This window comes from Lepidochelys kempii, chromosome 10, assembly GCF_965140265.1.
Source record: "Lepidochelys kempii isolate rLepKem1 chromosome 10, rLepKem1.hap2, whole genome shotgun sequence".
NCBI classification, from domain to species: Eukaryota; Metazoa; Chordata; order Testudines; family Cheloniidae; genus Lepidochelys; species Lepidochelys kempii.
In genome coordinates, this window is record NC_133265.1 from 10,473,703 (window position 1) to 10,490,017 (window position 16,315).

The following is a 16,315-nucleotide window of genomic DNA, read 5'->3' on the forward strand; positions in this document are numbered from 1 at the left end:
AGAGTGGTACTGGTACCGCCCCAAGCTGCGAGTCCTGTCCTCTGCCAGGGCTGTGCAGACCCCAGGAGACGCAGCTACATGGAAGGGCTGCGGGCAGTACAGCCGCGCCAGAGGAGCTGTCAGTGCAGGGCTGCCTTCTTTTTGCCTGACGTTGGTATCCGGCGCAATGGGAGGACAGAGCTCCTCACTCTCGTAGGGATGAGGAGGGGACGAGGATGGCGCAGGGGCCTGGGCTGGGGGCAGGGAAGAGTCATGTGTGTGTGGGGGGGTGTCACATGGCAGGTCAAATGGGGAGGCTTTAGCTGGTGTCCCCCTTTGTGTCCCTCCCATGAGTCGCCCATGCCAAGAACTGCTACACCCTTCCCACCCATCCTACCATGGAGCAGACTCATTTCCTGCCACCTTAGGAATAAAGGGCCAAACCAGAGTCTCAAATCTGGTGCTATTAACAGAGTATGGGGCTGTCCACATGCACCTTTTGGTTCACAGATTGGAGAAAGAGTAATGACTTTTCGTCTTGAACAGACCAAATGAATGCATTATTCAGTGGCACTGTGTGCTATACAGTTATTTGTTCTTTGTTCTCACATACAAACATGGTATGTCCTCTAGCAATAACGGGGTGACTAGGCACTTTTGTGGCTTTGGAAAGCATAGTTATGGTTTGGATCTGAAGACCTTCATGTTTAACATAATGGTAATGTACAGTATCTTCTAACAGCATTTCTCCATTTAAGCCAAAGAAGAAAATTTGAGTTTGCAAGACATTAGGTCTGATGAGCAGAGGAAGCTTGCCAAAGTAAGTTTTGCAGGATCTGGTGCCAGGTGCTCGGGGGTGCCCACAGAAAGTGTGGTTTGACAATGTGACTGACTGAACGGGATGTGGTATGGCGTGCCTCTCCGAACTGGTGAAACACAGAGAAAGATCGCTGGACAATAATTCCTGTTTTGTGGGTTCTATTCACAGGGTCGGTGGTGCGGGTTATAGCCAACCCCAAATTTGCCTTAGGCCCCCACCCCCGCCGCTATCCCGTAGCAGCTGCTGCTCTCCAGCCACCCAGCTCTGAAGGCAGAGCGGAGAGAGCACTGGAGCAGCATCGGAGAAGTAAGCCTGGGCAGGGATGCCTGAAAGCAGGCCCTAGCCTATGTTCCCGCCCGCCAGGGCACGCCATCCAGGGCAGGTGAAGGGTCCAGGGCTCTCTACAGTTGTTGCTCCCTGGACCTCAGTAAGAGTCGCCTTGGCAGGGGGGACCCAGCTCTGGGGCTGACAGAGCCCTTGGGGTCCGGGGACAGCAACTGTAGAGAGCCCTGGACCCTGAGGGCTCTGCCAGCCCCCAGAGCTAGGTCCCCCTTGCCGAGGCAACTCTTACCGGCTGCGAGCACTGCCCACACTGCCTGACTTTGGCTTCTGCCCTCTGATGGGGCCATGGGGCAGGACCTCAGGGAGGGGAGGGGAAGAGGACGAGCAGGGGCTGGAGCCCATGGAGAAGGGCAGGCATTGCGGTGAGGGGGGCTAAGCTCCCACACTGGAAGAGGCTGGTACTTCCCTGACTATTCGTTGTGATGTGACCCTATGGTATTTTGCACTATGAGAGAATGTATGTACATATTTAAGCCAGAAAGACTACCTAGTCTGCATGGGAACTCCATCCTCACAGCAAATGAAGCTACTCCTCACCTTGACCGTGTCAGGCCCTCAAATCGTTAAGGCTGCAGCTGAGTTCTATTTCATTCTATGTAGGTTCCTATGCCCCCCTCATTACCATAGTATCTGAGCACCTTCCAGTAGTGAGTTCAGCTGTCTGACTAACATCTGTCAAACATTGTTTGTTCTCTCCTCTTCTCCCCAGAGGGAGAAGCACACACAGTGGAGTGTACTGGTATGGTTATGTGTGTGGGCAGGAGGTGGATTTTTTTTTTTTTAATATATCTATACCTGTTGCTATGTGTTTACGTTAGCAAATGCCTGGTGAAAGGAAAGTGGTAAGGTTTGTGATGGTCTTTAGTTCTTGAGAGAGTTCCCATTATAAGCCTGATTTTACACACACCACCCAACACTCAAATTTCAAAACCCACAAAAATGTCAAAACTTTGCTAAATACTAAAAATCATGGACTGAATAGAGAGACTGGATTTATGGCATATTACAACAATCTGTAACCCACTGACAACCACACACACCCGCAGCTGCTTCTCCCTCCCTCCCTTTCCTCTTTATGACTGGAGGGGTGTTAACAGGTCATTTCACCTTGAATGGTCCCTTGAAACATGTGTTAACCACTGATGCTAAACAATCTGTTCCACCTTGTATCTAACAGCCACACTCTCAGACCTGAAGAAGAGCTCTGTGTAGCTCGAAAGCTTGTCTCTCTCACCAACAGAAGTTGGTCCAATAAAAGATATTACCTCACCCATCTTGTCTGTCTAATATCCTAGGACCAATGAGGCTACAACACTACATAAAAAACAACAACGTATCAGTCTTAAAATTAGTCGGGAAAATCAGGAACTAAGGTATCAGAGTAACAGCCGTGTTAGTCTGTATTCGCAAAAAGAAAAGGAGGACTTGTGGCACCTTAGAGACTAACCAATTTATTAGAGCATAAGCTTTCGTGAGCTACAGCTCACTTCTTCAGATGTGAACTAAGGTAGACTCTCTCCAAAATTAGAAGTGAATCAGACAAGAGGTCACAATTTTGGCTCATTTACGGTTCAGGAGCCAAATCTGGTTCATTTGAGGCTGCAGGATTGCAACGAGGCTAATGTGACTGGAGGAGTTTGGGGTCCAGATGGGGAAAGACTAAGCCCTGCATTTTCTGGGTGTTGGAGTTTTTTCACTGTAACATTCTTGCACTCAGTAGAAGCCAGCTTTTCCTAGCTTGAATATTTGTGCGTGCTATGGCCATATAATTTCAGTCGGTTGCTAATTCACATTTTCATGAGGAAAATCAAGGCCTTTTTACTTTCAATCCCTGATAAATGGCTGAGAATGCCTTCAGTTCAGTGCCTGACAATGGCCAGGATGCTGAAATCTGAAAGCAAAAGAAACAGCATTCCCCTGTGCCTAGGTTCACAGCAGTCACATGGGAGGAAAAGTGAGATGGCAGGACCATAGGGAGTTGAGGTGTGCAAGAGAAACATCACAATACCTTGCTCACTTATCCCAGGATGAGTGTATGCAAGCAGAGCAGGATGGGAAAGTGAGAGGAAACAAAAGCTGATTTCAAGGTTAACCCTTGAGCCAACCAGAGTCCAAATCTAAAGCCTATCCCCGCTTGAATATGAGTTATAAGCCAAAGCAGAGGTGGTTTTGTCATAGCCCAACCTTATCTGTGCAATATATGGCCCATTTTATTTTAATAGTGCTTGTTCATGGGTTTGTTTTTTTTTAATGGAAATTAATTTCTTTGCTTTCAGTGAGTGAGTCTTGCTAATTTTCTCATTAAGGCCATGTATCCACCAGCACATTTCCTACCATTTTTATTACTGTATTACTGTAGGACATAGGGACCATAGTCATGGATCAGGACCCCACCATCGTAGGCCCTGGACAAATACAGAACAAAGAGACCTAGTGCAGATGCAGCTTTACTGGGCACAAATAGTTTCACCACAGCATCCTCTGTCCCTGCACTTAGTTCCTATCAGGGTTATACAACACAACAGTATCAATGCTATCAGCTGCTTTACACTAGTACTCCCACCATTGCTTACATGGGTGGTACTGCAATGATGGTAGTTTTTCTGAAACATGCTAGTGTAGCTACAGTCTATGTCTTCAGCTGGTCATTGCTGAGAGCTGCCAGGGGACTGTCAGGTTTGTAAGAGGTAAGTTAATCATCCAGGCAAGAGTTGCATGGCAAAGTATGGTACAATGGGACATAAATAAATGAGAACAGGGGAAAAGATGGTAAGCTCTGTTGATCAAAAAACGTTTATCCCTTTAGTTCGGACACTAACATCTTTCCTGGATCGCAACATGATAGAAGGCGGCAATTAAGCCAGAGCTAAACAAGAAACTGCTGCACTGTATAAAGCATTGTGTTGTACGGAGGGCTGTGTATGACTGATATTAACAGCTTAATGAACTGTTAATGAGGTGCTCAGTCAGCTGCTTTTACTTGCAGCATGAAAATAAAGCAAATGATTTCAGTAAGCCTCTGCATTCTTGATGGGGAATTAAATATGTCAGATAAAACTATCAAAACTATGTCTCAATCTTGACATTTTTCAATGCATTGTTTTAAAATTCCTTTTTCTATATGGTAAAATAACGTGCTCTGACAGCAATATGACTCCTGGTTCCTTCCTTTCTATCTTGACAATGGATTGAAGTCCCCAGCAACCTGCAGAGATATCTTTTTGACACATTTACATTAGGACACTTCTTCCAGGGACTTGCACTGGCCTGGTTAGATTCTCCCTTTCTATTATAACATCTACAGAGCTGAAGTTACTCAGTTTGGGTGTTTAATAAATAAACTTCTTTGATCTCCTACAAAAAGTGTGAGATCCTAAAATTACCTCTAAAAGAGTAGCTTGGGTGGGTGACGGAAGGAGGAGATAGAGATAAGCCTGGTCTAGATTAGTACAATTCATATCCATAATTCACCATCAATGCAACTCCAGTGCAGTGGTGAAAACTCTAACGTAGGGAATGCTCAGGTGTTTTCATCAACCTTCCAGGGTCCAAAGAGATGCTGTGCACTATCCACACCAGTGTTACCACAAGTGAGGCTGCATCAATACTGAATTATACGTCTCATTTGGGCTTAGTGCAGGCAAACCCAGAGTGATGCCCATGTATAGAATGAGACTATGGAAGCATAAAACATTTCACAGAAGCTGACGGGATCACCAGAGAAATGCTGGTACAAGGCAATACCTGTAAAGTCCAATGGCTGATCACACACCCAGAGGGCCATGCCATTTAGATATAAGATATAAGCCATTATTTTATTGGCTTCTTGTAAGGCACAGGAGATTGGAGAAAGGTATGTGACTGGAAACCCCAGTCAAGATAGAACACTCTCCCTCCCCTCCATTTTCTCTTTCCACCTTCCTGAGTTTTTCCTTTCTTGTTCTGCTTCTCTTTCACTCCATTCTTTCAAGCAGCAATGTCAGGGAAACTAGCTAGCAATCCTTAACTCTGAACCCCAGTACAGTGCTTCAGAGACCAGACTGTTAGTCAGTTTCACAGATGCATTGCTGCTGTTGCTAGGCCCCTATTCAAAGCAGAGTGGCATAGCATGGGCAGGTAAACTAGGCAGCAAGGTGGAAGGAGTCAGCCGAAACCTCTCCCTACTCAAGAAGCTGAGGGAAGGATTTAACATCTCTGCTGGAGAACAGCACCCCACACTGTGTAATGGCAATGTCCCAGTACCACTGTCCACCATGAAGGCTCTGCAGCCCCTTCAGATTTAAATAGAAAATCAACATCTTACATACTCCTTATTCCCCGCACCTCACCCAAAGAAGCCTTTTACTCACAGTCAGAAGATAACTCTTAAAATTAAAATATTTCCTACATTTCAAAAGTTTGGTACTTCTACGTGCCAAGAGGGATCAGCCCACTGCCAGTACAAGATATTATAGTGCAGATTTATTTAGGCAGCATGGGTGCTAAGGTAAGCTGCACTTTGTTTAAAGCTTGGCCAAAATGAAACCGGTTCCTCACCTCGACCTCTTTAACAGAAGAAAAAACGGCAGCTAGGCTGACAAACTGCATCCTGCATTTTAAACGGATGCAATTTGAAATGGCCAAGACATTTAACCTCCCTCAAAATGGTTTAGAATGGAAATGTCCGACTAACTCTTGCAGCATTGTACTTCCAATCTGCAGACGCACAGTCATTCACATACATACCTGCAACTGGGGTCGCTGGAACAATCTGTATCGCGGGGATGCTAAGAGCCACTGACAAAAACTGTAAACCCTGTATATGATGGACACCGCTTCAAGCCAGGGGGTGCTGAGGCACCCTCAGCACCTCTATTTCCAGCACCTATGGCTGCAACACACATGCCCCACACAGATAGAGGGAAAGCAGCTACGAGTGCCAAGTTAGAATGACTGAAGTTGCCAGCTGTAATGTATTGAAGTGTTGGTTTTCCCGGGACCTCTCTCCAGAGGCATCATTTCAACTAGACTCTGGAAAGGGAACAAGAGGAAGCCCTTTTTCTGTAAGGGCTGGGAGGTTTGAGATGGGGGGTGGGGGAAGATTCCCTCTCCTCTCCCTCCAAGTAATTGCGGGTGTGGGGAAATGATGCCAAATTGGCCATTCTGGAAGGACATTTGAAAGTAATGGAGAGGGCTTACATCAGGGAATGAAAACCGTCAATGAGGATAAGTCCTTGCACCCACATCCTCCTCCCGTAGCAGAACAAGAATCAAAGGCAGAAAGCACCCTGCTGGGAGCAGCGCACGGCATTGAACCGGTGTCTAGAATTTAGCCTTCATCCCCCAAAATGCTGTTACCTGCTCCTCCTTCCTGAGCACCGTCCCTGTTCTCCCACCTAGATATTCAGGCTCCCCTACCCCCACTGCACCTTGTGTTCCCCTAAGTCTCAATCTCCTATTCATGTCCTTGGCACTCCTCAGCCTCTTTCTATTCCTCGCTTCTCTGTACCAGGCATCCCAGAAGAATATGAATGCTTTTCCTGCTGTAATGGACAGGAACAAAGCTTTCTGGGGTGCATTATCAGTGCTTCAGATGCAGGTGGGCAGGGGGATGAAAAATAAACAAGTTCATGAGCTCTAGGGACATTTGTGGTGCTGCAGGCAGGGAGGCAGAGGAAAATAATTACGGGTAACAGTGGGAAAAGATATTTGCTTTGGCTTCTGTAAGCTTTGTACTGTGGGGGCAAATTCAAGTCAGGAGGTGGTGGAGGGGAAGAAATGGTCCTGTTACTGTCCAGACGGCAACTTTCATTAGACAAAGTGAAAGCAAGACAGACACTTTCCCAAAAGCTGATGTTAAAGCAGCCAAGGTAGCATTTCAATACAGGACACCCGGGAAGGGGGTCTGCATCTCCCAGTCCTTGGCTGCATCTTTTTGCTTCCTGTGCCGAGCCCGCTGGCAGAGCTCAATTATTCAAAAAATTAAAAAGAAAAAAAATCAGATGCGTCAGCTCCCGTGAAGCATGAAGGGCAGTCGGTGTCACCGTCAGTTATAATGACACGCGTCACTTTCCCCTTCCCCATCCCACAAGTGCCTCCATCCCCTGTTGAAAGGAAAGTATTCCTTGGCATATTTCACCCTTTCCATTACTTCCTCCCCACAAACATACACCTCCAGCAGCAGCTGCTAAAACAAGTTAAGAATTCCACTATATTTCATCCAGGGCAGCTCTGCTGGATGAGAGGAAGCACCAGTGTGCGCATGCCTGCCAGCAAAGGAGTTGCACTGCTGCTTTCCATTTTATTCGCCTCCCTAAATTAGGGGAAGCATGACTGCCCTAAATCCGTGATTTGTATTCAAGTATTATGCAGATATTGGAACTCCAGATCCCACCCCACAAGCAGATAACAACAAGAAGCCAATGCTCCTGGCATAGCAGCAGCTGTAAAGGAATCTTTATTTCATTTGAGCAGACCACCACCTCTGGTAGCAGTTGTATTTAGGAGCAGGATTAATATCAGTACCTAGGCTCTCACTGAACAGTCACTGGCTTTCCAACAAAGCTGGAACCCTGACAGCTGAACTGTTAAATGAATTAACAAGGAGAGAAGGGGGCCTGCCGAAGGGGCTGTGACTCCCTTTCTAATTTCTGTAAGTAGCAGCTTTCCACTTTTCTGTCATTTGTGAGGAGCTCCACACAGTTTACTAATGAGCAGGGCAGAGCTGTGGCTGGATATAAAAGGCAACATTAGATCATTACAAGCATCTTCTAGTCCACTGAGAAGAGGAATCTACTGGTCTGTGTGCTCGTCCCTTAGGAAAAAGCCGCTTACATCTACCCCACTATTTCACTGCTCAAGTCAGAAGACAGAGTATCACCATTACTGCCCAGTCTTGTCAACAAGCATGTGGCGCTCACAGAAATATTGTCATCTTCTTTCTTGCCCTGACTGCCAAGTGCATCACAATGGGTACCCAATGGCTAGGACCCTTGCCTGTGAGGAGATGGGTGTTGGGTAAGGTTGATTAGTAGTGGTGGTGTAGGACTCTGGTGGGGAGGTGATTCCTTCTTGTCTTGTTATAGTTGTGTTGTTACTGGGTTGTTTGATTTGATCTGGGGTAACCCACAGATCTCTTCATCTATTAGGGCATTTAAAAATAATTGTCAAGCATGCTCCAAGTACTGAAAAGCAGCATTATTGTAATACATAAAATCCAAACAAATAGGAATAATTCAAATCTAACAGAGAGGGAAGGGGCAGATCTGCAGATAGTCCTCCTGTGCAGAAAGTTGCTTCCACCATACGTAGATGGTAGAGATTAAGGATAAACCCTTAATGCAGACTGTTTGAACTGCACTTCAATGAGTGTATAGTGGTAATTTGGTGCTGACTGTGCTCCATGCAGCACTAGATATAAAGATGAAAACAATGCCAGAAGATCTTAACTTTCTGAGAATAGTGGATTCTAAATTTAGAAATGACATATTCCCCCCAATATATACCTTGCATCTCTCTCTCTATGGCCCCTTCCTTCCAGATGAGTGGTATAAACTACAAAAGGACTCACTTTACCCACCACATACTACAACCTGTGGGATTGAATGCAGCAGCCATTTAACAGCACTCATCAATAGACTAGCTGGGGTATGCTGAACTGGTGTTGGTCTCCTTTTGTCTATGTGTGTGCCACTGGTGATGGTATGATAATCTATATCTTCCAGTGGATTAGTGAGCTCCCATTCCCATTATTGGCAACCCTCACTTTTTATTGTGTGATCTTTTTTTAAAATGGGTCTCCAGAGCCAAAATCAAATCAAAGACCCATCTCTCCCAACCTATCCTGAAGGACGACCCATCACTCTCACAGATCTTGGGAGACAGGCCAGTCCTTGCTTACAGACAGCCCTCCAACCTGAAGCAAATACTCACCAGCAACCACATACCACACAACAAAAACACTAACCCAGGAACCTATCCTTGCAACAAAGCCCATTGCCAACTGTATCCACATATCTATTCAACGGACACCATCATAGGACCTAATCACATCAGCCACACTATCAGAGGCTCATTCACCTGCACATCTACCAGAGTGATATATGCCATCATGTGCCAGCAATGCCCCTCTGCCATGTACATTGGCCAAACTGGACCGTCTCTACGTAAAAGAATAAATGGACACAAATCAGACGTCAAGAATAACAACATTCAAAAACTAGTCAGAGAACACTTCAATCTCTCTGGTCACTCGATTACAGACCTAAAAGTCGCAATTCTTCAACAAAAAAAAACTTCAAAAACAGACTCCAATGAGAGACTGCTGAATTGGAATTAATTTGCAAACTGGACACCATTACATTAGGCTTGAATAAAGACTGGGAGTGGATGTGTCATTACACAAAGTAAAATTATTTCCCCATGTTTATTTCCCCGACTCCCCCGCCCACTGTTCCTCACACAATCTTGTCAACTGCTGGAAATGGCCCACCTTGATTATCACTACAAAAGGTTTTTTTTCTCTCCTGCTGGTAATAGCTCACCTTACCTGATCACTCCCGTCACGGTGTGTATGGTAACACCCATTGTTTCATGTTCTCTGTGTATATAAAATCTCCCCACTGTATTTTCCACTGCATGCATCTGATGAAGTGAGCTGTAGCTCACGAAAGCTTATGCTCAAATAAATTGGTTAGTCTCTAAGGTGCCACAAGTCCTCCTTTTCTTTTTGCGGATACAGACTAACATAGCTACTACTCTGAAATATCTCAATTATGTAAGTATCTCCAGCTGTAACCGGAGAGCAGGGCTGCCTCTGATTAATTGATGAAGTTTTATATAACAGTGAACATTACAACTATGTCTGAAATAAAAAAGATTAAACAGAGTTAATAATTTTTTTTCTTAGTTCACAGAAATCTAGTATTTAATGTAGCAATAAAAAGCCATCTCGAGAGTTTGAACTCAAACCTTTAAATCTTAGATTTAAGAAAAAGAGTAAAAGTGAAATCAAATTGGTTCATATAGTTGAATGGGCAAGAGACCAAGTGGTGGTGGATTTCCCATCTTACCTGAGACTCTAATGGGAGAAGTTGCTATGGGGAATGGTACAGAAGTGCTAGCTGAGGAAGCTCACAGCTACTCCAGTCCCATCCTCTCCCAGCAAGAATTACTGTGCGGGACAGGGTCCCTGTTTCATGAAGCATTCAAATGGTAAGTATTTGGTTATGAGCACTGTGATGACTTGTGCCTCTAGACTCTCAGCCCTTTAGAGACAGGGACTGTACTTTGATCTGCAAGTTACACTTTGTAAAGCGCAGTGTAGATTTCTGTACTAGATCCATGCTAAGTAATACGAAGTTGCATGGCAAGACAGATATCTAGGTGCTGAGGGAGGGTTTGCAGCTGGTTAGATTAGAAGCAGAGGTAGAGAGTATTCATTGTCTTGTGGGTGACTGGGAACTTCAGCTCCAGAGCTACCAATAAGCTGAATCCACGGATTCAACGTTTTATTTATTTGTGGGGTGCATGCACAGAAAACATTGCCATGCAAAAGGGCTGTAAAAAAAGGATCTACTTCCAATGTCTCTCTTGTTTTATGACCCCTCTTCGTTTCCTAATCTCCACTTTTTACTTCTATAAATTGAGTCACCTTTTCCTCACACTTCCTGTTTCCCTTTCCCAGCTAATTTGGTACAGATGTTAATCTTTTGGAAATTGCTAAAACAGTTGTTGTCCTCTTTCTCCAAGAGGCATATTCCTTCTTTATTTTGGGTATTCTAGATGTGTTGGGCTTCTGAACAGCAAATGACTATCGCACTCCAGTCCCAACCTCTGCCAGCAGGAGGTGCTGCGGAAAACTGTTTAGGAATCATAGCTATCTGGGGAATCTCTCAAATTCCTCAGTTCCTGTCTCAACTACCTTGAAAGTGTGAAAAAAACTCAGGTTCCATTTAAATCAATTAATTTTCCATTTGCTTACCTGCTTCACCAACAAACACTTCCACAGGTGTGCTGGTAGGGCTCTCCCCAATGATGTTATATGCTGTTATTACAACTTCATATCTCTTGTATTTCTTCAGCTCTGGAAATTTAAATCAGCAGATTAAAAAAATGGGCACTTTTAACATCCCACTTAATACTCTCTCATCGCTTTATACCCAGAATTCTGTCTCTCACTTGATACAGTGCTAGAATACTAGAAACAGTAAGTCACTGAAAAGTTCGTATTTCCCTGGCTATAACCATATCTAATTCACACATCATCATTGTACTTCCATAACTATGAAAGACACAATATCTGCCCCAAGAAAGGACCTGACTTTCCTATTGCTTCCTCATTTTACTGCTTCCGTAAAACGGATAATACTTGGTGGGTGACTAGAGGGAGGTAACATTGCTGGGCTATTCCACAGCTGCCATTACTCAGGGGGAAGCATGTGCATGCAATGGACTCTGCACTGTGCTCCAAAAGTTCAAAAGATTCATCCTCATGTCTGCCGGTGGGAGATTTCATAGCTGCAGGCCTTCCCCCAGCCTCAAAGAGTTTCACCTTGGGAACAGTCAACAGCAGCATCATTATTGTTTGCTGCTGCTGAAGCGGGGTGCAGAGGGAGACTCATGGATGGAATTTGTAGTCCTATTCAAAGGGCTGCACAGAATTCTTTTTCTTGCAGCAATCACAGTTTGAACATTGAAATCTCTTTCCTTTTTAAGATCAACTTCTTCTATGCTCCATTCGGCCACTGGGCAACAATTTCTTAGCTGACCCTAGGAAATACACTAACAGCTGTGGAAAGAGTGACAGCAGGGAGAAAAGAAGCTAGCAAAACCCATGGCATTATGGTAATTAATAAACAAGGGAAAGACAAGAGGCAGAATAGAATCATGGAAATACCCTCACAGAGGGCTGGCTGCCGCCGCCCAGAGTTCCAGGATTTGCAACTGAAAATGAAATAACCGTCTTTACAGTTAATATTTATTACCTAAAAGGGTCCCACAGCAAAAGCATATGGAAAGACAGATCAATGGTATAATAAAATTGTACTTTAATCAGCACTGAGTTTATTCACACAGGTGTGTTTGTGGATATGGGTCTGAATTTCTCCCCTTGTCAATACCTTTTCTCTGTTATCTATGAATCACACTACACCCCCAGCTCTGTAGCTCATGGCAGGCCAACAGTTCAGTAAAGGTTCAATGCATCTGACCACAGGGGTCCTTCTAATTTCAGCTTCACAGAAGTATTTACAAGTATTCTGCCCACATATCTGAGTCAGAGTCCAGCATCTCTGACTTGTTTCAGATACACAGTAGATGATTTTTTGATACATCGCTAAGGCTTTGCCAGCCTATAAATAAAACATTGATATACCATAGGAAACAGCCATCTTGATAAGAATTGCAGCATTTGTCAGCTCACACAGAGGAACTTTTATTGCTGCTGTTGTTAAAAAAATCACAAGAAGGGTTTCAATGCCAGGAAAACAGAACATATGAGATTTCAGGCATCCGAATGCTTGTGGGGCTGGGGCTTCACTTCTTTCCCCCCCAACAATCTGTAACTTAAACGCCTGGGGCCAAACCTGCCTAGTGAACCATCCTCACCAGAAAGCAATTTGCCTTTTAACTCCGTCGAACCCTGTTTTATTCATTTCCAACTGAACACACCTCTGAGCTGCATAAGCATTCTTTGGGCCCTTTCTAAATTAGCCCTCTAACTGCGGGACTGCCTGAGCATCCCAGTGCTCGAATCAAAGGACTAATGATGTGACTCAGCTAAACTCAGATGGACTGTGAAATATGAGGCGAACACAATCAGAATTCATTTAGCAACAGAAATACTGAGATGTTAGAGTCAATAATGCTTCACTTTCCCAGCAGCCTTGTTTTTAAACTGTTACCTACTTGCATCATCAATGTCTTGATATATTGGAAAGAAGCATTTAAAGAAAAGGAATTCAAGGAAGCCGAGTCATTAATCTGGAGTTGGTTTCTGCATGATTCGGTGAGGAGAACCATATAAGTGTGCCCATGGTGTATTCCCAACCATTACAAAAAGTCAAGGCAGCGTGCACTTACGTGTTAATTCATACGTCGTTAATGCAGAGGGGCTATTCACTGTCTGGAAGCCGCTTTGGGCTATTCAGGGTAAGCAAAGCAGAAAGCTTGTTACAGTGCAGGGAAACAGTTATTGCAAATGATGTACAGCAGAGACAGAGGGAAATGATGCAGCACACACATACGCAGTTTGAGCTTTAGGACTCTACCTTGAAGGGCAATAAAATCACATCACTCTCTCGTAACACATCAAAAGCATCTCACTCACAAGGGGCTGTTTCATTTCATCACCACAGAGAGAATCACACAAATATACAGCACAGGGAAATGTACTGATTCCTTAGATTAAATAGAACAAATCAGTATAAGGGAGGCAAATTCTATGGGGAAAACTCCCAACACCGCACTGAATTGTTAGTTCTCAGCCTACCAAAGCTTAAATGTGGAGCATCATAGGATAAAGTCCCCAGATGTGGGACATAAACAGCTAATGTTTAAATTTATATGGGATTTATTTCTTTAAAGCATAAACTAAGTTTCCCACAGTTTCATTTTCATGGTATTTACAGTAATAATAAACTGTATAAAAACAGCAGGTCAATGTGGGAGAGGTACGCATGGGTACAAATATCACTGTATTGCTTTAAGAGAAGAGGGAATTTTCTTTGAAAATCTCTCTCTCTCTCTGTCTTTCCATAAAAAGCACAGTAGGGTGATTTATACTATTAGAAAATCAGCTATAGAACCTTTAGGGCCACATTCTGCCCTGATTTACACTATGTACAATCCCATTGTAAATTAGGACAGAATTTGATGCATAAGCTATTTCAAAGAAAATCTACTCTCTATAGATATTATCATAATAGTGTCTATAAGAGACAGCCTGAATGGGTTCTCCCAGTCCTGAGAAATGCTGCAAGACATTATCATATCATGTAAATCCTGCTGGACCAGATTGTGCCACCCTTACTCACAGTGAGTAGTATTTAACCCTGAGAGTAATCCCATTGATTTCAATCATGGCAGAAGCTTATCTGTCACGATGACATTTTATTGCTAGTCTACATCTCTCAAGCTACTGAGCCGTCACTTGATCCTCCTCTCCCGCCTGATTTTTATGCTTTATTCTTCCTTCCTACTTTCCTTCTTCTCTTTAAATCTCCTCTTCATTTTTCTCTTACTCTTCTCCTTCTCAGTATTCTTTCCATCAATAAAATGTTTCCTGACTATTGTTAACCTATACGCCAATATGAGACTATTTGTTAGTCTCTAAGGTGCCACAAGTACGCCTTTTCTTTTTGCTTTTTATTTATTTTATTTCCTTTCCATTTTGACCCTAAATAATGACAAACAAACACTTAGAAACTTTAAATATTCCCATCAGCTGTTTGGTCATACCGGAAAAAAATAAATAAAAACCTTTTCTGAAATAATACATTTTCCAAAATGTATCTGCTACCTTTTGTGTATGAAGCCAGAGCATAGTGTACCACAGTAACCACCAGATGGAAATAGGAGAAAGCAGGAAATCAGAGTATGCATGGAGGGAGGAGAAACAAAGAGGGAGAGAAAATGCCACTTCAAGCATGCTGGCATGGATTGGAGTGTGCCATTAAATATAATGCAGATTAGACCATAGTTAATAGCATCTTTGAACATCTCTGCCCTTTGTACTTAAGTGTTAAATAATTTAGCACCCATGGCACATCTTTACATCCTCTCCACTGAGTAATGAGGGGTGCGGACTCTGATGGAATGGTGGATTATCAGCTTCTAATACAGCAGTGTGTCTACTCACGTGTAAGCTCAGCTCGTAAAGCTGAAGGGATTTTAATAGTCTTGGACTCTGTTCCAGGCCCAGTTTCATACTCCAGCTCCCGGTAATAAATCCGATACCCCAACAGCAAGCCATTCAGACTCTCAACCTTTGGTGGCTGCAAGAAGTTCATATTAGGAATGTGCTTGGTAAGAAGTTCAATGCAACAAACATCAGACAGTTTAAGACATTGGTTTAGACAGTCTCATCCAGAGTCTGGGTTCAGTGCAACAGGGACTCAAACTTCTATGGTGAGAACAGATCCCTCAACAATACAAGAGAAAAACATTCATGGAAGTTATAAAACAACATTTAAAGGCATTGTTGTTATTTTAACTCAGAGACAGTAGTTAAAAATGCCCTGGATTTAGTAGTCCACGGCTTATATGATTCACACAAACATGAGCGTCCTACATCCTGAATGCACAAGAGTCTGTGTGTGACAAATTGTCTGGACAAACCAATGGCAAAAAAACACAGATGTCGTTACATGTTGCCTGGCACAAAAACAGCAGAAAAGGAAGCCAATTTTTCACACATTTAGCCGCAGAAGAGGAATTCAAAATTTTGGCAACGGCGGTTATTATTAAACAGCGATTCTCTCCTGGTTGTTCTCCTTGAGGACAGCTTCTGGATTCAGCATGGTTAGAGATGAGGGGTAGCTGATGAGAAGTGGAATAAGGATCAGTAGTTTTAACTAATTAGGTGAAAACCAGGTATTTTGGTAATGGCCCTACTTCCATATGAGGTACTGCCACTCATTTATATTTGGCTAGTGCAGAACACACATCCCTCAAGCCACATGGGTCTGTCTATAACAAACAAAGAAATACACAAGTCATGAGAATAGCTGCAATTTAGGAAGTGAAGGATGTTTACGGTCTCTCCCTTTTTGTGCCATGAATATAAGTCTCACCTATAACACTCCTTCAGACTATGTTTCTTTTTCCCCAAGGAGTCTTGCACATAATGTATTGGGACCCCCAGGATTCTGCTCTTTCCACTCACTCCAAGCCTCCTGCTTCAAAGAATCTTCTTTACGGCTGAGGAGTGAATGGAGCCCAACATTGCTGTTCTCACATCAGCAAGGTATCCACTTTGGATACTGGGCTAAGTTGAAGAACAAGAAATTTAACTTGAGAACTAAATATGGATTTCTGGCATAGCTATATGGTAATTATGTAGGGCCATCAGGCTGGCCATCCATACACTTGTTATTTCTCTAGATCATACTCTGCCACTCAATAGTACTTATACCTCAGCAGAGGAATGCTACTGCAGTCCCCCACGTCCTTCTCCAACTAGAGATAAAAAGGCCG

General features: G+C 43.7%; 1 protein-coding gene across 5 annotated transcripts in view; it reads right to left on the minus strand.

Moving 5' to 3' along the window:
• SDK1 (sidekick cell adhesion molecule 1) overlaps window positions 1-16,315 on the minus strand; it is a 646,825-nt gene that overhangs the window by 61,107 nt on the left and 569,403 nt on the right. For 4 of the 5 annotated variants that reach the window (XM_073361955.1, XM_073361952.1, XM_073361956.1 and 1 more), the window contains 3 exons: window positions 14,979-15,114; window positions 13,202-13,261; window positions 11,103-11,204 (listed from right to left, as the gene is read on the minus strand). In XM_073361955.1, the coding sequence (XP_073218056.1) occupies window positions 11,103-11,204; window positions 13,202-13,261; window positions 14,979-15,114 (298 nt within the window). The remainder of the gene's footprint in view (window positions 1-11,102; window positions 11,205-13,201; window positions 13,262-14,978; window positions 15,115-16,315) is intronic. The other variant, XM_073361954.1, reaches the window with a different exon arrangement.